The following is a 22,210-nucleotide window of genomic DNA, read 5'->3' on the forward strand; positions in this document are numbered from 1 at the left end:
TTTTTCTCCAGCTCGTCAAACGAGTATCCACTCAGTCACTATCGATATACCCGATTAACGCTCCACGGAGAGACGCGTAGGGGTCCGCAATCACCTGCGTAAAGTCCTTGCACTGCAAGTTTTCATAGGGTGGGAGAGCCGCACCGATCTTGATCTCTAAGGGAGCTAGCTGAGGAATCAGTCAGTATCGATATACCCGATTGACGCGCCAGCGAGATGCGCGTACTGTTCCGCCGTCAGGGGGGATAGTCGTAAGCCACTGCAAGGGTTCCTCGGGCTCTGAGATCTTTGCGCTCGGCGATCCAGTGTGTTTGTGGGGGGGGGGGGGGGGGGGGTTTATTCGGTATTTGGAGCGTTGTAGAACCTACGTCACGGCTAGCATCTTCTGATGCACAATCTTCAAGGCATCGACGCGCTTCTCCAAGTCGATATAATCAGGCGGGAGTTGGGTCTGCAGAGGAGGGGACCCTAGATGTCAGCGCGCACTCTACGGAACTTGCATTGAGGTGATGCGCAACGATCCATACCTTATCTTCAGCCTGGCCAAGCTGCTCCTTCGTGTATTGGAAGGTGCGAGAGGCGAATGGGGTGATCGAAGCCCCGAAGGAACTATGAATGGGTCCGGTCAAATCACGGATCGTGGAGTCGACCAGTCCAGCCGGGAACGAACTGGATATACGAGTGAAGCTGGACTTACGTGATATTCTTCCCGAAGTTGCTGAAGTCCATCTTGAAGTATCTCAAGCGCGTATTTCGGGCTTATGAGCGGATTTGCGATGGCTATTTATCGGAAGAGCTCGATCCGTTGCGAGACAGAGTGATTTGTCGGTCGTGATATGAGGTGATTGTTGGCAGTTGGTAATTCAGCAATAGAAGGTTGCCTAAGGTAAGGTAGGACAGTATCATCACAAGCTCTCCAAGGGGAACTACGCAGTCCAGGGATGCAAGGCACGTGCGCTGCACCCCGAATACCTGCACGTGATTGCGCTAATGTGAGCGCCTTCTGCCTTGGCAGGGGTTACATGTTCACGGTCTCCACAGGCTCAACAAGCTCGACAGCGACACGATGTGGTGGCTAGGGTCACCAAGTCGCCAAATTGATACAGACAGTGGCAATCAGCTACTCATAGCATTCTTTTCTAGCTGTCTTATTGCCGCTGTATTATATAGCAATACTTCTAATCCTCTTCAAATTACATATCTCGTCAGTCAGCAGCGCGCTGCTTATCTTCCCATGATGGCTCGACTCGGTAGCAAACATCTTGGTAGTCCTGAAGCTTTGGATCTCCCAAGGACAACTGCGAAGTTGTCCAGAACATCGTCCAATTCGATTCATTGAGCTTGCATGTACCCAATGATCGTTCAAAGTACCACTTATTGACCGGATTGTCTTTCCTGCTTCGCCAGCAAACACCATCAGGGAAACAGCCTCTGACCATGGCGTTGAAAACGACATCTGCCACGCCTCCACTGCCCTGCCGACTTCTCAGGACAGCGAACTTATCCAGGTAAGGCACAAAACGTCCAGTCTCGTACGCAGTCTTGTTATCCAAGCCAGCTGGTTTCTCCCACGTCAATATGGCCCCGCCTTCATACTCTCCAGCAATGATGATTCCGGCGAGATTATCATTGACCCGGTTCAGATAGTGCTGCAGGTCAAGCTTGCGACCAAATGAATCCTCGATCAGGTGTTGCAAGCGAGGCAAATCAATGCATTTGTCCGTAAGTCTGAGACGAGATGCACCTGGCTTTGGAGGAAGCCAGAGTTCCTTCGTTGGGTCAGGAAAGATGGTAAGCGGCATTCCGCGCTTAACCACTGTCGCGACATGCGCCTCGCTGTAGCCTTTGCCTGGGCTCTTTTCAGTCCGCACGCGTTCGAGCGGCAGGGAGGATGAGAAGACTGGCTTGTCGGTCAAGAGATTGTGTATGAGAGGATTCAGTCGGTTTCGAGTCGTGACCGTGGGGAGCGATTCGACGGTCTTAGTAGCAGCCAACGATGGGGTGCTGATGAGCACACTCGACGTAGAGGGAAGCATGGTCAACAAGCGTTTGGACAGATTGAGGTTCTTTGCGTGAATCGCATTTGAACTTGATATCTGATCCGGGTATGATGCTCCTGGCATGTCGCTTGTTTTGAGCGTTTTCATGATGGGTTCAAACTCTTGTTCGAGATTGATGAACCTGTGGCAGGGACCGGACGGCCCCTCGATTGGAGTGCCGCCCAGAGGGTCGAGGACGATGATTCTTTCGATAGAAGCAATTCGTGCAGCCGCACCAGAAGAAGGTCCAGACTGTGGCTCCAAGTCATGTTGATCGATGAACTGGAAACCAGCAAAGTATTTGGTGAGTGCGATGATCGCATCGTCTGCGTCAACGGCATCTGTTGTCCCCAAATCTCGAGATACCATCACCGGAGGTATTATTACCACCTCCTCGTTCTGCAATGCCCTGATGAGCACCTGTGGGAATTGAACCACGACGCTAGAGGGCATGAAGCTGTGGTCATGGGTCGACTTTGGAGAGAAAGATTGATCTGCAACTTTTGCTCCTGGAGGCCCAAAGACGTCTAGTGCCTGCTGGAGTCTGTGGGCCTGTTGTCTATATAGACTTCTGGAGCTGTCTGCTCCACCATCAAGGACGATGACACTGACAAGTCCAAGCTTGCGAAGCTGCGAAAGCGTTTTTGAGATGCCATGCAAAGCATCGCTGTCAAGTAATTGTGGCAAGCGCAGTTTGACGATGGCGAGGTTGAAAGGCTCGTCGAATGAGCTAGTCGAATTAGGCCGGTTCCCTTGTATGAACTGAGGCGCGTCACTGATGGACCGTACGGGCGACTTTGTGGCCCATCCAGACGGCGGTAATGACCTCGAGCGCTGATCCCCGGGTTCCGCATCCTGAGTCTTGGTCAGAGGGGCGTACTTTCTCAGATAACCCTGTGCATCTCGCCTGGTTGCTGATGCTTGCAGCACAGACACAACAATGTCCTGTACGATGATCAGAAGAGATACCTGAACCAGAGCAAAGGTGAAGACTAACCTGCCGATCCTCTGCCCTTCGCTTCTCTTCGTTCTTGGGGCCCAGGTTGTTGCTGTTTGTCGAGATGCACCTATGCAGAGAGATATGCCAATCTTGCAGCTGACACCTCCCATGCCAAGGCGTAGAATTGAACCACAACCCAAGCAATAACTGCAGGTGCAGCGGTCAGAAACGTGTACACATGCACGGGGAACAAGAATTCCTCACATGTGAGCCTTTCCGGCCTCCCTTGTCTGGGCGAAGGTGTTTGAGGGCCATGGTGCTTGATAGAGCATCGCGGGTTATACCAGAAAGCCACTGCCCAGCTTCTGGTAGAAATGTGCCGGTGTGGGATGAGCGCACTCTTTAGGTTGAAAAGGTCTTCGTCCGTCCTTCGTCCGCCCTAAGGCAGTTTCGTGTAATTGGAAAGAGACACGGTGGAACAGACAAACAGCAACTTTCGCATTCAAATCAAAACTCTCACTCAAATCAACAGAGCTGCCGAGGTTGCAACGGAGCAAAGAACGGTGAGTCAGCTCCCTGCTTTGCCCGTGAAGACCATGCCACGGACGATCTGATAAGCGGCCTGCGTTATGGCGCACCGACGCATTGGTGCTTAGCGCCTCAGAACATCGGTATGGGTCATGCTACGTACAAGGCATTCGCCATACAGATAGATCGAGAGGTAGACTCGGTCGAAGGTTGGGATTGAGCAGCTGAAAACACATAAGGGAATTGGCCGCTGCTGTTGGTCGCACGCATCTTGTCAAGGCTTGCTCTATATGAGTAGTAGAGTAGGAACCTTCGGGCTGTCCTGGATGACCTTTACGCAGGTTCTGAGACACTTATGCACAAGGCCTGACGCCCCCATATGCTACTAACAGGGTCACCCATTTCACAGGCCCACTGCTGCCTTATCCACTGGGCATGTCGCCTTGATTCAGAGGTAGGAAGGCGGGCTAGCAGGCGAGCTCGACAAGCTGCACTCGACAACCGCGATTTCGCAACGACGCAATTGACCTGCAGCACTCCACGCGACGTGTCCAGCTGAACGACCTACCACCACTACCTAAAGCATTCCGAAACCATCAACCAAGATGGCTCAAGGGTAATCGTGTTTCCGAAACCCTCGCTCCAGAAAGTAGCTGTCGTACTGATTCGAACGGGTTATACAGCTACAGCATCATAGTCGGGTTCGTGGTCGTGGCTGCTCTCAGCGCGATTGCATGGTTTCTCTCCCCGAAGGGCGAGAATCAGATGTAGGTGTCAAGTTCGCGCCTGGTCGTCATGGCAGACCCGATCACTGACGAAGCACATCTGCAGCATCTGGCGATCCTCCCTCATCCTCGCCTTCGTGAGCTGCTACCTCATGTGGGCCATTACATTTCTGGCGCAGCTACATCCACTGATCGAGCCTCGACGAAGCGACCTGAGGGGGGAGTTCCTGGAGCACTGAGGCGGCGAGTCACCTAAGGGGCAGCTCTGGCGGGGGCGGAGGAGGTGCCGCCACTGTACGATTATCGATGCACACTTCAACGGCGTTAAGGTTTCGATGGCTAGCAGCTCGCTCAAATGCGGGTGAATGAGACGAAGATTGCAAGACCCTCGACTATTTAATTCGCCGTATTCAGACCGAGAACGTGGAGAGCACGAGGCTTTCTATGGCACTATAAAATATTGCTCGAGGGGTTCGATGGCATAGCCTAGTAGATAAATAGGTCAATAGGAGCTTGTATTCTTCGCTGCAGCCTAGGCACGCTGGCGGTTACCCTATCCACTGACGAGCTGGCCAGCCCAGTTCCTCAAATGCACGAGGAGCGCCCACAGGGCCTTGCCGTCGTCTGCTATATTCGTCTCGCCAACCGAGTCAATGCCATGCAGGCCCCCAAGCCAGAGCACGGCGCGGCCTACGGCCCAGCGGGCAACAGCACCGACCGCGGCTAACACTGCAGCGACGATATATCCACAGTCAAGCAGTATTCTTAAGGCCTCAATGTTATTTGCCACCACAGCCCATCCAAGCGATCGCGCAGCTGCGGGAACGTCATAACGCCATATGACCATCAGGATCGGGAAAAGTTTGGTTGAAGACGACACAAGAAGGGCCGTAGACACTGAGTTGGGCCGTGGATAACGGCGGATCGTGCCGAGGACAACCAGTGGCGACAACGGCGACGACGTGAGGAAACGGATGCTCATGTGGAATGCCAATGTAGAGAGCGCGCAGAGGACGACTGCGCTCCTGTTAGCAGGTGATTCGCGGAGAGGGCAGGATTATGACGTACGAAAGAACATGTATTGGTAGACAATTGACTGTTGAGCTAGGCTACTCAGCTCATTACTTGTCTTCGGATCCGTCTGTTTCTCAACACGTGCCCATGTCAGGTACACGTCAAAAAGCAGGAGAAGAATTGCCAAGCGAGAGATGGAGGACTGAGGGACCAAGAGACTGAGGGTTAGATGGGTTCCGTATTTGAGAAATCGTCGAGTCGGATTCACATACATCGAAGCTGTCATCCTCCTTCATGAGAGTGTTGTGTAAAAGATGACGGTAGACCTGCGGTTTGATCAAGACGAGATCGATAAAGAGGACGACAAAGTCATGCTCTACATATTTGTCGCAGAACCGACCACAGTTCTTGCACACCGTCAACCGGATATTATGCCCACTGGACTTGTCTCCAGCACCAGAGTACTGCGTCCACAGCGTCGGGACTGGGTGTCTGCACTCAATGCAGATGGGCATGGCGTAAGCGACCGTATGGTGTGTGTAGAGACTGCGACCACATTCGGTAGCTCCTGGTGGAGGTTGTGTTCGTTGGGTATTCTTGTTGGACGATGTCCCTCCCAAGTCACCAGCCTCCCTTCGAGTGAGATTAGATAGATGGCGATGGGAAATGGCAGCGTCTTTCCAGACTGAATAAAGTGGTCAAAGCGATGCTTGTGCAACAAAGCCGTGTCCACAAGACATACTCCAACTGGTTTTCTTTTGAGCGCGTCTGTATGTCTTTGTGAGAAGCAGTCGTCGAGGGCTCCGATTTCAAAAAGCCACGTCCCAGGGCTATCCTTGAAGAATCATGAGCTTCATCAACGACTACCTAGATAACTGCAGGCCTGAGTGCATAGCATGACAGAGTGCCGAAGAACACATCACATTCGTGTTTTGCGGGTCAAACAGAGGGGGTGGGGAAAGCTGTCAACTTCAGACAGTACGGGCTGTGTACACAGGCAGCTAGCTCCTTTGGGCCTATGCCTTTCGTGGCCGATACCTCCTGAGAGGTTACGTCGTCTCCCAGCTCAATCACGAACGCCATTCATCCTACGATTCCTCAGGCGAGAAGCAGACCCCAACGGCCCATCTTTCGACTACGAAACGAATGCCACTGGCGGGTCTACAGATTATCTGCTATCAAACACCAGTCTTTCGCTCAACACAGCTCCCTCAACGCTTCCTATCTGACCTGGCAATCCGCTTGGCCAACGTCCCTCCCTCGCTACGATAACGAACCAACCCCAAGGCGCCCCCGGAGCCATCGTCAACGACGCCCACTCCGATGCAGCAACAGATGTGGCCAATGCTTCAGCACGCTTGTTGAATCTTGACTCGTTTTCCGACGTCCCGGACGCGAACGTCATTGTCTGCAGCGTCGAACCATGGCAGAACCTCGCCGGGCGCCGTCGCGCCTCGGCTCATCAGCTCTCCTACCAGCTGGTCACGATGCTGACACGACCGCTGTGCGTCCTCGAAACAGGCGCCTGATCAGCACTGACGATGATGGGGACGGCGTTTTGTCTACTGCCAAGAGCTCCTCGTCGCTCTTCTCGTCCTTCAACACCCTGTCGAGTCGCAACCCGAGCCCGCTGCCCTTCAGCCGCTCTGGCATCAACAGTGACCATCGGTCTACCAGCAACCCGCCAGACAACAGAGGACAGAAGGCCCGCAACAATAATGCCCTTGGCTTGTTAGAAAGCTCCCTGACGCAGAGCTGGACGTCGCTCCAGGGCTTCGCCTCGTCACTGATCACAGGCGAAACTGGGGTCCCTCAGTCCAACGGCAGACAGGGACCGAATCAAAAGGGATACACTGGCAGAAGCAGGCAACTCTCCAACACTTGGGGACCGCAGCCTCTGTCGGATGCGCGGCCAAGTGCTCAGGACATCGCCGCCGGATCACTGGCGCAAAGACAGGCAGCACTGAAGGTTGTGAGAACTGCCGCGATACTGGAAAGTCATGAAGGAGTGAACGGCGGCTTGGATGTCGCTGGGAAGTACAAGAGGAGGACTTCGGACGAATTTGGGGCAGAGACGCACCAAGAGGAACCGCCGATGGACCAGCTGGTGTATATTCACCATGTGCAGCCAAGCGACACATATGCCGGAATTGTCCTCCGCTACCGGTGCCGTGAGGATGCATTGAGGAGGACGAATGGACTGTGGTCGAGGGACGTACAGATGCGCCGGTGGCTGGCCCTGCCAGTGGACGCTTGCGAGATCAGGGGAAGGCCTTCCGAACCGCCATCGCGCCTCCACCAGGGCGTAGACTTCTTGGCTCCTACCCCTGACGCGAAAATTGGCGCCGAGGTGGCAGGCAGTAGCCATACGCGCGGCAACATGTCCTCAGAGGAGGCGCACCAGCAAGTTGACTTTTTTAGTCTACCGAAGACCCAAACGCCAGTCGACTTGGCCAAATCTGAAGACCCGAGCGAGCCATTGTGGACTCACGTCCGGTGGGTATCTCTGGATTCGTTTCCTCAACCCGTTGAGATCGCTAGAGTGTCCCGAAAAACCATTGGATACTTCCCTCCGCGGCGCAAGAAAAGCCTGCATACAACTTCCACAATGACAACGCCGAGGCAGTCTCTCGACGCTTCAGCAGTCATGGAGTCATACGAGGACAGCCCCGGATGTGACAGTACATTGTCTTCAAGAAGGCTGAGTACACTCAGTAACCGACCCGTCCTGTCAACAACGCCCGGCCGCTCGACGTCGACCTCAACCAGAAGCCGCGGTGGCAGCACCGGCACCGACAGTCGTCCGTCGTGGATGCGCCGACCTGGCGGTGTTGGCTCCATGGGCAAAAACGCACGCGCGCCAGGTCCGGAGAAGGACTACTTCAACTCCTGGGCCAAGAAGCATATACCTGCCATCGCTATTGACGAGCATCTTCCGTCCATATCCGTCATGGGCTCCGAGACGGCACGTATCGGATTCGGGAAGCAGCAGGAGCAGTACGACTCTTCGGTCATTGTCGAGAGCCCTTTTGACGAAGGCCAGGACCTGACGACAGCATCAAAGCAGGGGTCAGGACTTGACCGCGCTGCCGCACAAGTTGAGACCTGGCTTCGTGGTGCGTTTACGAGGCGTCCGAGCGCGAGCACGCCTGGGGCGGGAAGGCCACGAGGGGACCGGCAGCTTGACGATCTGGACCTCATAGAGTTGGCGGATGCTACTAGCGAGGATGGCAGGTTACTCGGCCCAGGTGAGCCAGGCCTTAGCACAGGGGACCTGGTAGGCTCTGAGGCGGTCAGCTCAGAGGAGGCGACAAGTCTAGCGCTTGGCGGCACAGTCAGGGGGCGCGTTGCTCACGCGTACAAAGGTTAGGATGTAGATTGAGGCACGGTTTGGCCCTGCATTGGGAAGGAAACGCAACTACAGTTGGGGACCAATCGAAAGGTCAGGCGTTAGACCGCGCCCAAGGTGTATGTTCATTATTTAGCATTGAAGCGTTGAGCGCAGCATGATTAAGTTGGTTTTGGATAGTCCATAATTCTTCGTTTGTTGAGTCACAACAAGGCTTTCGCAACACCTGGTACATATCACTACGCGAATGTCAGGAGCATTTGGGAGCTGCTGGACACCTTACACATTTTTTTGAGTAACTTGTAAGCAATGTTCAGGTAACCCGCTCTTCTCTTCCCTCATGCCATTTGTGCAGCATGCCGTGCAAACCCTACAAGACCATACATACCCTTCCGTTCCAATGCAATGACAGCTGCTTCGCATGACGAACATGGCATCTCTGCACTTCATAAATAGCCGGTGACGAAGGCAAGACGGTGTGCATCACACCTATGTTTGATTTTGGTTGAGATCAATGTTCAACGATGCCAGATCGCCGTTATTGATGCCAAAGAATTGGAACCTAAAGGGCCACTAGTCAGTTTGCGTATCTAGGGGAAGAAGACGAGCAGCTTACCAATCTTCGACATTCAGGGTGTTCGGTACTGCCTGGCCTTGGGCAGAGCCTGTACTCCAGCTGTCGCTAGGGCTTTGTCCATCCGGCACGAGACTCTCAAAGTTTGGCTGCCATAGGTTACCAGGTCCTTGTGGAAAAGAAGTCATGTTGGAATGCACCATGTTCTGCGCCTGAAGTGGGCTTCCAGCCAGCCCTGGTTCGTTCGATGAACGCGATGGAGCAAAGGCTCCCTGAGCTGACTGTCCTTGATGCGGCATGTTCCCCTGTTGCGCATGAGTGTTGCCAAATTGAGCCATGATATTGGGATCGACGCCTTGGTGGTTCTGAGGAGGTGACATTTGTGGCATTGCTGGCATTCCAGCACTATCAGGAAACAGTTGGTCAGGCTGGAAGTTTTCCCACAGCGACTGAGAGATGTTGGGCGAGTTGCGTGTCACCAGATACAGATCTGGTGGCGTGGCGGGAACCGAGAAAGATGGGTTGAAGGGTGTTGCAGGCCTTGTATGAGGCCGTGATGAGGTCCCGCCCATGAATGTGTCAGGATTTTGCCTGTGGCCAGGTGAGGCCATCGGTGGCGCCATCGCCGCATTGTTGCTCTGTCCTTCATTCTTCGACATGAGACTGGGTGTTTGTGGCCGCGACCGCTCATACGATTCCTGAGGCGTTGGAGTGTTGACACTGAAATCGATTGCCATGTCATCGTACTTCCGTTTAGACATGTCGGAGTTTGTCCGTTGTGACTGCTGTTGCTGTTGCTGTTGCTGCTGTTGCTGGTGCTGGTGCTGGTGCTGTTGCTGCTGGTGCTGCTCTAGCTGGGCCAGCGTTGAGTGCGCTTTGCGATGTCTTTTCCCTGCTGCTTTCTGGAGACGCTCCTCGAGTACTTTGTTCCCAATAATTGACTCGAAAAGTGTGTAGACCATCTTCCCCACGAGCCAGACGCGTGATACTTCCTTGAGGGCCTGCATGCACGTGCGGAGTCTGTCTTGTGTCACCTGTTGGATGGACGGAACCGGCGAGCGCATCTGATAAACATGCATGATGAGCGCCGAGAAAAGGCTGTAGACCACAAATGCTGGACAGTAGCGCAACTCCTTATGAGCTGCCAGGTTCTCGGTAATGGAAGTAATCATCGCGGCTGCTTGGAAGGCAATGTTCCGGGACGGATATGGCGAGTCGTCGGGAAACCGAGTAGCCACGCCGTTGGGTGGCATGTGAGCTCTGTGAAGGAGGCATAGGGTTGTGTAGTAGTTCGAGTGCAAAAGAGCCGACCAAAAGTGATGTCGCGCAACCTCCCAGTACACAAGCTTCGGGCAGTTTTGAAGCCAATCTGCCAAGGCCATGTCGCTATGAGTGAGGTCGATGGCGTTGCGTTGCCGTCCCTTTGAAGCCACCGAGTACTGCTGAGAGAGAACCAGGCCCATAATCTCGCATAGCTTGACGTATTGCATGAAAAACTGCACGTGAATTGGATCCGGAGGGTATTCACTTGAGCGATCGGCTTCGTCCTCGATAAAGTCGTCCTCGGTCAACATCTCCACATCCGAATCGTCCAGATTGATATGGACAGGGCGCCCCAACGCCACGGCAACAGAGCGGTCACGAGTGAACAGTGTCCACCAAATGCGCTTCCACAGCCTCTTGTCTGAACGACTTAGCTGGGACTGCTCGACGCTGCGATGCATGCCGGATCCTTGAGCGACAATAGTGGCAACACGGCTCCAGTAAAAGACATTTTTGGTCACGTCTTCTGGCCCCTCCCAGTACCAACCCATCAGCAGCAATGACTGCACAATGGTAACCCTGTCATCTTCATAATTGGCATCATACAGGGCTTTCGACCTTTTGTAGAACGTAAGAGCAGCAGGCGTGGTCGAGCCGTTGGCGTCCATCAGCTGTGGATTCGTGCATACACGCGAGCCGGCCAGCAAGACCGCTTGCAGTAGCAGCAGGGAAGGCGGGTTCTTCGGGTCGCGGTACTGCCGCATGAAGCGGGTGCGGTTGATAACGGGGACAATGGGATGAACCCATTTGAAATACGAGTCGATGAGCTCATCGCATAGGGTTCGTGGCGGCAAGAGAAAGGCACCTCGCTGGTGCAGGATATCGATCTCGACATTGTCGAGTTCTGTCAGCCTGGCTCGGGAGCCTCGCACGTTCTCGGGCAAGGGATAATGGACAACATCAGATGAGCCTTGCCGATCGTGAACGAGGAGGGCGAGATTGGACGATTCGCCTAGGTAGGCGACGCGGCCCGCGTCGGTGATGGGGGCGCGGGTGAACTTGGGCTTCATAACCAGGTTCACGTAGGTGCCATTGTCAACCTCCTCTTTCCTGGCCTGCGACTCGGTGTATGATATGGGCGGAGTGCCATCGGTCGAATGGTAAACTGTCGGAGTACGCGGCGCGTAGGTCGTCGGGCCAGTGTTTGCAGTGGGCCTTGGTGAAGGCTCATCGGACAGGGTGGTGGGAGGAGGGACGGAAGGCGTCACTTCACCCTTCTCGCTGTCCGAGTCTCTGTTCCCGCCTGAACTATGCGGCTTCTTCCTTTTGGGGTTGGGGATGCGACACTCGATCTGGAAGGCCACGCAGTTGGTGCATGGCACACCGAGGCTCGCGGCATCGCATCGAACCTACGGTCAAAGATCAGTCAAGAATGCGAGAAGGCCACCAATGGGAAAATGCAATACCTTTCTCGCATGACAAGTCTGGGCGCGAAATCTGTCAGCACACGGATCGAAAAGCAAAAACGCAACCAGGAGCATTCAGAATCATGTGGTCAAGGCCAGGGCCATCGGCGGGGGTCGCGCTTTTGGGAGGACGTTGACGAGAGCGGGTGCGAATTTCCTGTGAGATAGATGCCTCGGCTCAAACACGCGCGCGCAACCAAGGGCGGGGAAAGGATGCGAAAGACTCCACGTACCTCGCATGCTCTTGAAGCACGTTGCCTTCACATAGAACAATCATGGTCAGCTAACGGTCGCCTTTACATTGCGGATTCGCCTCGTTCCGGACAAATGTGCGACCGTGACAGCATCTTCCACAGGCGGCGATGGGGAGGAGGGAGGGGTGTGGGATGCGAACCTCCTAAAGCTCACCTGCGCGGCGGCATTGATGGCCGCGGCACTGTTGGGCGGCTGGTTGGACGTCTCTGATTGCGAAGGCGAGTTGGAGCTCGGTGGCTCTGTTTGATTCTGATGCTGTTGCTGCTGTTGCGGGTGCGCCGCCGGGGCGTCCGACGAGGACATGTCGACGTCCATGGATTGTATTGTAGGTTGGTCACTGGGATCACGCCGTGTCGCTTCCAGTGTGGTTCTCTCTTAGCTGCTGCGCGTCTGACCTGTTTGCCCTCTTACTCTCACATGGGACGGATGGGTCGGGCGGCCTGCGGGGGGTCGATGCGCTCGCACTGGGCGACAATACAGTGGACGGTATGGGGCGTAGACCGCTTACAACCCAATCGTCAGTCGTGTCGGAACACCCTTGGGGTCAAGAATGTACAACGAAAATTCCCAGGTATCGGTTACCCTTTGAGATCAGAGATTTGTCTACCTATGTCGATGTGAAGGTCAAATACTCGTTGATCAGGCTTTCTCTGTATCTCCTCCCATGCCAAGTGTCTGTAGTAGACAGGGTGTATAGGTAAGTACCATGTACCTAGGTAGGGTAAGGTAAGGTAAGGTACCTCAGGCAAAGTAGGTACGGAGGTCAACAAGGTGGGCATACCGACTAGGTAGGCATCAAGGGAGGGGCCCTGGCCTGAGGCAGCGCCTGGGGGTGGGCGATCTGCACAGCCTGCTTAAGGGTGGCCTGGTGTCCTCCCACTCCTCCTGGGAAGAGGCTTGGCCTCTGTCCATTACCAGGTGGTGGGTGCATGGCCATGCCAAGCGGGGAGGTACTTATTATGTAGTTGCTTTGCCTGTAGACCCCAGGTACTTCATCCCACCCCTCTCTGCATGATGCCCAAGTTAGTAATAAGGGGGCGCCCAGTGGGTAGGTACCTAGGTAAGTAGGTGCGTTAGCTAAGGCAGGAGCCCGCCCCCTGGGGACCGTACTAGGCACACAACAGTGTCTAGCTTCAAGCGCCATAGTGTCCAAAACCGTTATGTTCTGTCCGAAGTACCTATAACTAACTACCTTACCTAACAACCTAAGGTAGGTACCTATAAACAGGTAGACATCAATCAGCACAAGTTCTCTTGATGTCCCATCATCTCGACTAGATACCAGCGCAAAGCTGTTGAATTCCTACGTTGCGATTGTCAATCTTCGGCTGAGCCTACAGACGGCTACACATGTAATTCAGATCCTGCGTCTGCCTTGCGTCCCTGTGGTTTCACAAGCTTCAAACTTGGATTCTGCATGTATGGCCAATTCAACACCCTGCCCCAGCCCCCTTTTCGCCCTCGTCGAGACTCTCGCGAGTGACTTGTGTAGTTTTACTGCTTTGTAGTCCGCAGTCGTGAAACCATGTATCCCGAAATCAATCATCAAGAATTCAAGATTGAGCCGTGATTCGGAGTTAAACATTTGGAAACAGCACGTGTGTATACATTCTGAGCCATACGTGTAATGTACACTCCATCACATGCACGCGAGTTCGAGCCTTCACTCCCCAAGCCTCAGTCATCTCGGTTCTCTGCGTGCTTAACCCGCATCCGTCCAAGCCTTTGCGTCGTAATACTGCTCTGTGTCTCAGTTTCCGGCTGGTTCATCAACCTATGGTTCAGCGAGTTTCGACATGCTGCTCATGTGGAAGCAAACCAAACGATACAGAACGTCAATGCATAAATACTTCCCAACAAACTGTGCCTTTCCAAGGCACCTCGCGAGGAGGTGCAAATGCCAGCCATGGCTCTGACCATACCAGGCAGCAGGATATCCGCCGCACAGGCACACGGTAATGTCTCTCAGGTAGGTGCCTGAAATAAGTCGGACCAAATGCAAACGAGCCGGCGCCTGTGTGCCTACAAGCCCTAATATTGAGGATCCTACTACGGCCACCCGCATCTATTACCCTTTCAGGATTGAGGAGCACCCTGGTCCTGTACATAAAACCTGTCACATGCCTACCGAATCTGTCCACAGCCAAGAACGGTGGGACTTTCCCAAGCCTCACCGTATCATCAGCCGACGTAATTGTGTGGGGGGAGGAATTTGGCATGTGCTCTGACATCAGATCCGTTCTCATCACTCCTCAATCATGCTGCTAAAATCCCCCGTACGTTCCTGTGCCTGGTATAGCTGACATTAGCTGGCATGGGCTGATGGATTGGGATTAGTTCTGTGTATCCTCCCGCCGGTCAATCAAACCCTAGTGGCTAGCTCATCATGTGCGTTTGTTGGTGATCTGTTCACCGTTGGCGCCCACCTCTTTCTTTCTTGTGAAAGCCTCGTCGGCTAGGTCGTGGCCATCCACCTCAATGCCCGCGATGAAACGTCCACTGACACCCTCCAGTAGCGCTACAAACACACACAACAGACTGGCGATGACGAAATGGCTGATTGTTGAGCCAATTTCTAGCCATGACCCCTCGTCTTTGACAACCCAGAAGAAGTAGAGGGTGAGAATGTCGCTGATTCCCATGACCAGCATGAACAATGCTGATGGCGCCACCCCCAACCTCACATTCAGAATGCCGAGGTTGGCGGATATGAGCGCGAAAGGAACCATTAATTTGACAATAAGCAGGATGCCCTGCCAAAGGGGGTCGAATACCGGCATCAACCGGTTCACACTTTCCAGGCTGAAAGACGACACGGAAGCTACGTTACCCGTGCTGAAGAATGCCGACTGTAACAGGACGAAGAAGAAGAGAGCCACGCGGGCATCTGGAAGCCTGAGTGGTCGATAATCCTCAACTTTCGACGGAGATGTGCTGCTCTCTCTGCCTTTCGTCATCTGCAGGCCCCTCTGCCGAAGACGCTCAGAAACATGTGCGTGATGCTCAAGGCTGACCCACGTGACGAGGAGGGTGCTGAAGGCTACATAAAACAATCCCTCGTACGAAATTGTCAAGATGACGAAGGTCGGCGCGCATGTCAGGAACATTACCATCAGTCGATGAATGTAGTTGTTGTTAGGCTGTAGTCTGTGAGCGAGCGGCATGAGCATCGACACCACTGGCGCTGAATTAGTAATGGTTCTAGGCGCTGGCCAGCTCGACATACCCATGACGATCCAACCTATGATCTGGTTGCCTAGCGGCAGGCCTTGCCGAGCCTGCAGTGAGAGAGAACTAGAGCGCGTAACAATTACTGCCAACAGAACAAGACCGACCTGGACCCCTGTCAATGCCCTGGCTATCGGTAGGTTCGTCGTTCTCCCTTGTGTTGTCTGGTTCTTTGTTGAGGGTGCGGCAAGAAGTCGATCTTCGAATCCGAGATATGCCAAGCCAATTGCTGCCATTGCAAGGCCTCCAAGTACACTGTGTCATCATCAATAACGAACGCTGGGAAATATATAGTCTTTCGCGATGTACTTACACAAAGGCTGTGTTCTCAACCTTGTTCGCAGGAAGCAGCGTAAAAATACTCATGACCAGGCATGACACAAACCAAAGTAGGGAAAGCAGGGTGTGCCGCTGTAGAAAGCCGATCCCGTATGTTGCAGGCCAAAGGCTGCCGAGCACGTATAGGGCGGTCAGAACCTCGCGGTGAATGTAGCCCAGGGCCTTGTGCTCTCGTTAACATCTTGGCTCTCGTTTGAATGGATGTACCACTCACCAGGGACACAATGACGCCAATGTAAACCACTGCATTGAGTAGAAACGACGCAATGCCGCCACCAGTGGCTATGTGCCCAAGCAGAACATGTCGGCCTCGGTCAAGGCTACGACGACGGGCATAAACTTCTTCCCAGAACACAACGGGAAAGAAGGTGTATGCGTAATAAGTGAAGGGAGAACTGGAGATGAAAAAAGATGCATAAAGCACGGCCAGCAAGGACGTGCTAGTGAGCGTTCCCAAGGCTGTTCTCGATGGAGGCTCCGAGCCATTCAACACGTGCAAATCGATCACGCCTGTGAGGGCGAATGCTATCCAGCCCAGGTACCCAAGTGTGATCAAGGTTCGTAGGAAGAGCCAGTCGTAGGTCTGGAGGTATCGCAGTCCATCCAAACCGACTTTGATCAAGGCTGCAGACTCTTCAATCGCTTCCTCGTCTCGACCTGCATCGATAAGGCTCTGGATTTCGACCACGCGCTGTTCAACGCCTTGGTTTGCGCCACTTAGTGGACCAAACGGCCGGTAGCGAAGTTCCTGCGTTCGTTTGCGCTCCTCCTTAACGCGGTACATCTCTAGAATCTCGCGCGCGTTGATGAGAGACGCTTGTGCCTTCTCCTTGATACCAGAGGAAAGGTAGGGCAAAGGAAGTTCGCCAACCGAGTTCACCGGGAATTCGGTGCCAATAAGGTGAGCCATCAACGCCGCGATATCGGCCTGCGACACATCATGACGCTGGACATGATCCATATTCCAGTCTGATGAGTACTCATCATGGCCAGGTGCTGTCGTTCCAGGGTGCAAGCGCGGTGTCGCAATACCCGAACCCCAGGTAATCAGTGGCGTCCGCGTATTGTCAGGGTGACCATCGCCATGGCTTCCCCAATCGCTCATGCCGTGATCGGCGGTAAAAACGAAGGCCGTTCTGTCATCGTCGTAGAAGGCTTCGATCAATTCAGTAATTTCCTTGACGCCGTTGTCGACAATCTTTATATTGTTCAAATACTCTTTCGAGTATGGGCGATATCCATGTCCCGAGGTGTCTATACCGAGAAGGTGTAGGAAAAATACGACTTTGTCCTGGCGTAAAGCCGCACTGAGTGTCTCGTTTGTTTGTGCCTCCTTGAAAAAGTCTTTGACATGATCGAACACCCAAAGATCCAGCTCTACGGCATCAGACGAAAAGTCTTCGAACTCATGACCGTACGTGAAGGAGTCAACACGTCCAGGTACGGCGCCTTGTTGAAACATGGGTAAGATGTCGGGGCTGCCCCAGCTCCAGGTATGCCGACTTCGGTTGAAGACGCTATCGAAATTGACGGGGTTCAACTTCCAGCCAGTTGCGACGGCCGACACATCCTCGTACAGTCCGGCGATGAGAGCAACATGGCCTGGTCGGGACTCGGTAGGTACCCGGGTATGCGAGACTCCAAAACTGCCATGTTCCAAGACGCGGGAGCGTAGAAAGGGGGCGAGGGGGCGAGGGGCGAGATCGTCGTCTGTCTTCGGATATGGATCTGGAAAGGACTGGAAGGCTTTATCGGCACGTAAGCCATCTCCTGCGGCGAAACAGTCAGCGAGACAGACCTCTGGGTCAAGCGAACCTAAACGAACCAACGAAGAGGACCAATCGGTCGGCGGGTGCCTTCACATCTGGCGTTTGGCGGACCCCAATGAGTCGCATACCAGAAACGACGGGACTGACAAAGTAGATGTCAAAGATGGAGTATATGTACACCAAGTGGAACACCACGGCGATGGCTAGAAAGCCAACGCGGGAGAAGACGGCCATGGCGAACAGGAAACGAGGCTTGTTAGTTGGATTGGTAGATGCAGAAGCTCGCACAGAAGGCAGCCATAACCAATGAATGACAAAAAACTAGTCGACCAAGCCAGAACCAGTGTAATAGGGGAGAAGGAGTGTATGACTGGATATATGCGCGACCGTCTGGGGAAGGAGCGAGAAATATAGCTAACAAATGTCGGAAACAAGAACAGCTTTCCCAGGTAGGTAAACTTGGTGCCTGCCTCGATGGCGCGCTAGGACACCTTACTGGCAAGCTCAGGACGTGACACGGCGCGCTGCACCCATTACATTAGTGGGGCCCTCCTCAGTGCCCGCCACACCCGATGACCTACTTCCATTAAGTTGGCAAGATGGGTACCACGTCGATTTTTAGACAAACAGAAACAACGTTGTCTGTCGCGAGTAAACGCCGCAGCCGAACGGTTAGCATCGCTACCGCTTTTCTCCTGTTGCTGAATGTCTTGAGCTGGGCCAAGAAGGACATGGGGTCGATTTGCTTGTCCATCAGGGTGTTGCATGTTGTCGACGGTTGCACCCGGAGGGCCTGTCATCGATGACACTCCCAGACTCGTGGTTGCGTAAGGTATGGCCTTTGGCCAAGGCCATATTCATTCATATAAAAGGCACCACACGCAACGTGGTAGACTAAGGTACAGAAAGATAATTCTTAAGGGGTATCAACCAGACTCCGATGTCAACCAACTTCTTCCAGTCACCCTATTCCTCCCTCACTATTCTATCGATTTTGACTGCCAGCACCCTACTCGGGAGGTTCCATTAATGATTTAGAGACTCGAGAGTAGAACTTTGCTGCTTGAGGGCGGGGAAAGGTAATCTCATCCGTCAGGAACTCGGGAAGGAGATCGATAAGCTCTCGATCGCGGCTCTCGTCAAGTTGAGGCATGTACGTGAATTGTGCTTCCTCATAGCTTTCGCTGGCGACCTCGTTTTGGACACATAACTTGAAATGAAGAGCTGCATCGGTTACAGTATGTCAGCTGATGATCCCACAAGCCTTGCTAGGGTATTGCTTACTGCCGTTCCTTCCAGTCTGAAGACAGTCAAAGACATCCTCGATCGGCTCGCGTCGGACGTTCCTCACAATGAGGCCCGTCAAGTCAGCATAAAGGTCGTCTTTCATTTGTGCTGCTTGAACAAGATCTGGACCAACGACAAGCGCAGCTGAAGAGTGGTTGCCCTTTGTGCCACCGCCCGGAACTCTGGCAGTCGATGCATCAACCGCCCTGCTTGCGGATAATTTTGCAGACAGATTCTTGATTTCTTTCCGAGCTTCGGCCAGCGAGGCGCTCAACTCTACTACTCTTTCCTCTGACTGGTCCAGGCGGGTCTTATGAATCCGACCCTCTCTCGCAAGCCCTCGTTGTATTTCAAGGTCCGCTTGCAAACTGGATATGAGAGCACTAGCGACTTGGTCAAGGTTAGCAATTATTTTGCGCCCATTAGGGGACCATGCTCACCTCTTGCGCGCTCCTCGCTCTGCTTTTGTAGACGATCGAAATTGCGCTCCGCTTCCTTGACGGCAAGCTCCCGAAGATCGCGGTACTTGGTCTCCAAACTGTCACATTTGTTGTTGAGATCGCCTATGCAGCGTCGCAGTTGTGCGGAGCTTGCCTCGCGACTGGGAGAAGAGGGATACTGCTTGCGAGGGCTCAAAGAGAGGGCCCTCAAGGAATATCGCGCCGGGGACAGTGGAGGTTGTTCGGGAGACTGGTCCATCAATGGGCTCTCGATCTTCTCCTCCGCTTTGTTTCCAACATCATCAACAGCCATGGTGGCCATATGTTGCGTCTCAGGTATCTCTGCCAGCTGAGGAAGCGGCGCATCCATAACGGCCATGGGGCCTCGCGCAAGCGCCAACGGATCTTTTGCCAGGCTTGAATCCATTTTCAAGGTGGAGGCATTCTTTACCTTTGGGGGACGACCTCTTGGCCGACCAAGCATAGGCTTGTTCTCCGTAATCGTGGTGTCGCACACTGAAGCGTGGACGGATATGTCTCCTTGTGCGGATTTGCCTCTCGTAGTCCTCTGGGCGATATGGTTTGTGCTTTTCTCTAACAAGGCTTCTCGCGCAGCAGTTTCCGCGATTGCGGTTGCCCTCTTACTCGTACGACCAGATGGAGCTTGCGCCGGCTTCGTCACCTTGTTCGCTGCAGGTCTCCCGCGCATCTTCTTGGGCGTAGGCATTTTTGGTTGAGTGGCAGCGGGAACCAAGTCGAAGCTCATGAGAGAATCCGATATTTCATCAGTATCAGAATCTCGCAGAAGACCCAGTATGTTGGACTGGCGTTTCATTTGCGACATCACCCGAGTTGAGAAGGAGGGGTTGCGACGTGATGCTATGTTTGTTAGAATCAGGAATCGAGCTCGCGGAGTGAGTTGAGCCCGTACCTAGCGCATTCATGAACTAGCGCATTTGAAAAAAGACAAATTTGATGGGAACCGAATTGCTATCGTGAGAAGAGGAGCGAAGGAATAATATTGAAGAGCGCAAGCAGTCATTTGTTGTGATAACGCATGATGACGGGAGTTGCCTTTTCGGGAATCATGTCAACACGCCAGGCGTTAAGGCCCCGCTTGGTGCATCAGCTGCTTAGGTACAATGAGAAATGGCATAGACCTTGACGTGCTTTGATACCGCCATGTGACAGCCCCACCAAATTCGAGAGCCTGCATCGCGGATGTGATTCCGCCCCATTGTTAATTCTCGTGACGAAAGCATCTTGAACTGATTCAACTCGCCAGTCACATACATGTACTAACAGTGTAACACGCGGCTTCCTCGTTGCATCGAGCTGAGTAAAGTTGAGCGTTATCCAGCTCCTCCCCACCACTGCTTGTTCTCTTGCATTCGAATGCCTCATTTTGTCAGACGTTGAGGCTGCGCCAGAAGTGTCAACATCGGCCAACTACACTAAAGACCTTCTATCGAACACGTAGAAATGGCTGATCGAAGAAAGGGTCTTGGCGACTTCGCCATGGACATTCTTCTCGTCTTTGGCACCGTGAGTTAGAGAGGCTGATTGTCGTCGCGAATGTTTCTGCTGACACGTCGAAGATGGCTGGTGCCATTTACCTAGGTCGGAGCTTCCTATCATCACTTGAAACCACTATGGCCGATCCTGAGAAAGAAAAACATGAAAGAGCAAGAATAAGAGCGCAAGAGCATCTTGAGAGGTTAAGGAAAGGAAAGCGCAATGGAGGCGACGATGTCGAAGAGAATCCCGGCGATAATGAAACACAGCGACGAGGGCCTAGGCCTGAAGATCTTGTGCTCAACGAGTACGAGAATATGGTTGCATTGGAGATGGTAGCTCCTGAAGACATACCCGTCGGCTTCAATGGTGAGGACCTAGATACGCATCACACATCGCAAGACGAGGACGTCTGGGCTAACGGTACCTAGACATTGGAGGCCTAGAAGACATCATTGAGGAGGTCAAAGAGTCGGTCATCTATCCTCTGACCATGCCTCACTTGTACGCTCACGCCGCTCCTCTCCTTTCGGCGCCATCTGGTGTGTTATTCTACGGAAGCCCGGGATGCGGCAAGACTATGCTGGCCAAGGCCGTCGCCCGTGAGAGTGGCGCTTCTTTCATCAATCTGCACATATCAACCATGACAGAGAAGTGGTACGGAGATTCGAACAAGATTGTGCGAGCAGTGTTCTCCCTGGCACGCAAGATGCAGCCGGCTATTATCTTTATTGATGAAATCGATGCTGTTCTTGGCACCCGACGAAGTGGAGAGCACGAGGCGAGCGGCATGGTCAAAGCTGAGTAAGGCCTCCACAACTCTTGCGTGAATGATGCAGTTGCTTATCGTTGTTGGCAGGTTCATGACACTCTGGGACGGCCTCACGTCTGCCAATGCGTCCGGCACGCCGGCGCAGATTGTAGTGCTGGGCGCGACCAATCGTATGCAGGACATAGATGAAGCCATTCTGCGGAGGATGCCGAAAAAGTTCTCCGTGCCGTTGCCCGGCAAAGAACAACGGCAAAGGATCCTCCAGCTCATTCTGCGGGACACCAAGAGGGACGCGGAGCATTTCGATATTGATTACCTCGCCAATGTCACGGCCGGTATGTCTGGGAGCGACATTAAAGAGGCCTGCCGGGACGCTGCCATGGCACCAGTTCGGGAGTATATGCGAGAGCACCGTGCCAGTGGTCGGGCAGCGTCCAGTGTCAACCCTGCGCATTTCCGAGGCGTACGCACGGAAGACTTCTTTGGACGGCTCGGCGGGGGTCAAATCCTCATGGAAAATCACTCTAGGGAATCGGCAAAGACGCATACCTGGCGGCCATCGCCGCAAGAGTACGAGGACATGGTGGAAGATGTGGACGGTTCAGAGGAGGAAACACAGAAGCATCGTTGAGAGGAGTGTCTAGGTAAGATGTGACTGCGCTACTTGTGGTCACAGGGGGCGGTGTAACAAGAATACAAGCAAGGAC

At 53.6% G+C, this 22,210-nt stretch overlaps 9 protein-coding genes across 9 annotated transcripts; 3 read left to right on the forward strand and 6 right to left on the reverse strand.

Annotated features, from left to right (window-relative positions):
* Nucleotides 1-31: 31 nt before the first annotated feature.
* VDAG_09028 (uncharacterized protein) lies at nucleotides 32-729 on the reverse strand (the record flags this gene model as incomplete). The annotated part of the gene is made up of 5 exons (XM_009656831.1): nucleotides 32-169; nucleotides 227-293; nucleotides 369-451; nucleotides 528-609; nucleotides 698-729. 5 exons carry the CDS (start codon nucleotides 727-729, stop codon nucleotides 32-34), a joined length of 402 nt encoding a protein of 133 aa, XP_009655126.1.
* Nucleotides 730-1,099: 370 nt separating this feature from the next.
* VDAG_09029 (acetylglutamate synthase) lies at nucleotides 1,100-3,518 on the reverse strand. Its single transcript, XM_009656832.1, has 3 exons — nucleotides 3,244-3,518; nucleotides 3,037-3,186; nucleotides 1,100-2,984 (listed from the first exon to the last, which is right to left on the reverse strand). The coding sequence occupies exons 1-3, from the start codon at nucleotides 3,292-3,294 to the stop codon at nucleotides 1,206-1,208; spliced, it is 1,980 nt and encodes a 659-aa protein (XP_009655127.1). The 5' UTR covers nucleotides 3,295-3,518; the 3' UTR covers nucleotides 1,100-1,205.
* A 594-nt stretch (nucleotides 3,519-4,112) lies between these two features.
* VDAG_09030 (uncharacterized protein) lies at nucleotides 4,113-4,471 on the forward strand (the record flags this gene model as incomplete). Its single annotated transcript, XM_009656833.1, has 3 exons — nucleotides 4,113-4,123; nucleotides 4,191-4,274; nucleotides 4,339-4,471. The coding sequence occupies 3 exons, from the start codon at nucleotides 4,113-4,115 to the stop codon at nucleotides 4,469-4,471; spliced, it is 228 nt and encodes a 75-aa protein (XP_009655128.1).
* Nucleotides 4,472-4,785: 314 nt separating this feature from the next.
* Nucleotides 4,786-5,761, reverse strand: VDAG_09031 (uncharacterized protein; the record flags this gene model as incomplete). Its single annotated transcript, XM_009656834.1, has 3 exons — nucleotides 4,786-5,249; nucleotides 5,301-5,373; nucleotides 5,519-5,761. The coding sequence occupies 3 exons, from the start codon at nucleotides 5,759-5,761 to the stop codon at nucleotides 4,786-4,788; spliced, it is 780 nt and encodes a 259-aa protein (XP_009655129.1).
* A 908-nt stretch (nucleotides 5,762-6,669) lies between these two features.
* Nucleotides 6,670-8,616, forward strand: VDAG_09032 (uncharacterized protein; the record flags this gene model as incomplete). Its single annotated transcript, XM_009656835.1, has 1 exon — nucleotides 6,670-8,616. One exon carries the CDS (start codon nucleotides 6,670-6,672, stop codon nucleotides 8,614-8,616), a length of 1,947 nt encoding a protein of 648 aa, XP_009655130.1.
* Nucleotides 8,617-8,866: 250 nt separating this feature from the next.
* On the reverse strand, nucleotides 8,867-12,456 carry VDAG_09033 (cutinase transcription factor 1 alpha; the record flags this gene model as incomplete). Its single annotated transcript, XM_009656836.1, has 3 exons — nucleotides 8,867-9,157; nucleotides 9,212-11,841; nucleotides 12,307-12,456. 3 exons carry the CDS (start codon nucleotides 12,454-12,456, stop codon nucleotides 9,085-9,087), a joined length of 2,853 nt encoding a protein of 950 aa, XP_009655131.1. The 3' UTR covers nucleotides 8,867-9,084.
* Nucleotides 12,457-14,537: 2,081 nt separating this feature from the next.
* On the reverse strand, nucleotides 14,538-17,723 carry VDAG_09034 (GPI ethanolamine phosphate transferase; the record flags this gene model as incomplete). Its single annotated transcript, XM_009656837.1, has 5 exons — nucleotides 14,538-15,431; nucleotides 15,489-15,636; nucleotides 15,695-15,882; nucleotides 15,935-17,490; nucleotides 17,546-17,723. The coding sequence occupies 5 exons, from the start codon at nucleotides 17,721-17,723 to the stop codon at nucleotides 14,538-14,540; spliced, it is 2,964 nt and encodes a 987-aa protein (XP_009655132.1).
* Nucleotides 17,724-18,314: 591 nt separating this feature from the next.
* VDAG_09035 (uncharacterized protein) lies at nucleotides 18,315-20,268 on the reverse strand. Its single transcript, XM_009656838.1, has 4 exons — nucleotides 20,148-20,268; nucleotides 19,217-20,095; nucleotides 18,774-19,166; nucleotides 18,315-18,713 (listed from the first exon to the last, which is right to left on the reverse strand). The coding sequence occupies exons 1-4, from the start codon at nucleotides 20,158-20,160 to the stop codon at nucleotides 18,499-18,501; spliced, it is 1,500 nt and encodes a 499-aa protein (XP_009655133.1). The 5' UTR covers nucleotides 20,161-20,268; the 3' UTR covers nucleotides 18,315-18,498.
* A 466-nt stretch (nucleotides 20,269-20,734) lies between these two features.
* Nucleotides 20,735-22,210, forward strand: VDAG_09036 (ATPase family AAA domain-containing protein; the record flags this gene model as incomplete). The annotated part of the gene is made up of 4 exons (XM_009656839.1): nucleotides 20,735-20,761; nucleotides 20,815-21,100; nucleotides 21,163-21,535; nucleotides 21,591-22,210. 4 exons carry the CDS (start codon nucleotides 20,735-20,737, stop codon nucleotides 22,132-22,134), a joined length of 1,230 nt encoding a protein of 409 aa, XP_009655134.1. The 3' UTR covers nucleotides 22,135-22,210.

The sequence above is a fragment of the Verticillium dahliae genome, genomic scaffold (assembly GCF_000150675.1).
Source record: "Verticillium dahliae VdLs.17 supercont1.24 genomic scaffold, whole genome shotgun sequence".
NCBI classification, from domain to species: Eukaryota; Fungi; Ascomycota; class Sordariomycetes; order Glomerellales; family Plectosphaerellaceae; genus Verticillium; species Verticillium dahliae.

Excerpts from the sequence above, each read along its gene's own strand:
- VDAG_09029 (XM_009656832.1), bottom strand. The coding sequence starts at position 3,294 with ATGGCCCTCAAACACCTTCGCCCAGACAAGGGAGGCCGGAAAGGCTCA. Across the intron at positions 3,187-3,243 it reads GAGGCCGGAAAGGCTCACAT|TTATTGCTTGGGTTGTGGTT; the intron begins GTGAGGAATTCT and ends CTGCACCTGCAG. Across the intron at positions 2,985-3,036 it reads GAAGGGCAGAGGATCGGCAG|GACATTGTTGTGTCTGTGCT; the intron begins GTTAGTCTTCAC and ends ATCATCGTACAG.
- VDAG_09035 (XM_009656838.1), bottom strand. Across the intron at positions 19,167-19,216 it reads GAGCGAGGAGCGCGCAAGAG|TCGCTAGTGCTCTCATATCC; the intron begins GTGAGCATGGTC and ends ACCTTGACCAAG. Across the intron at positions 18,714-18,773 it reads TCAGACTGGAAGGAACGGCA|CTCTTCATTTCAAGTTATGT; the intron begins GTAAGCAATACC and ends TAACCGATGCAG.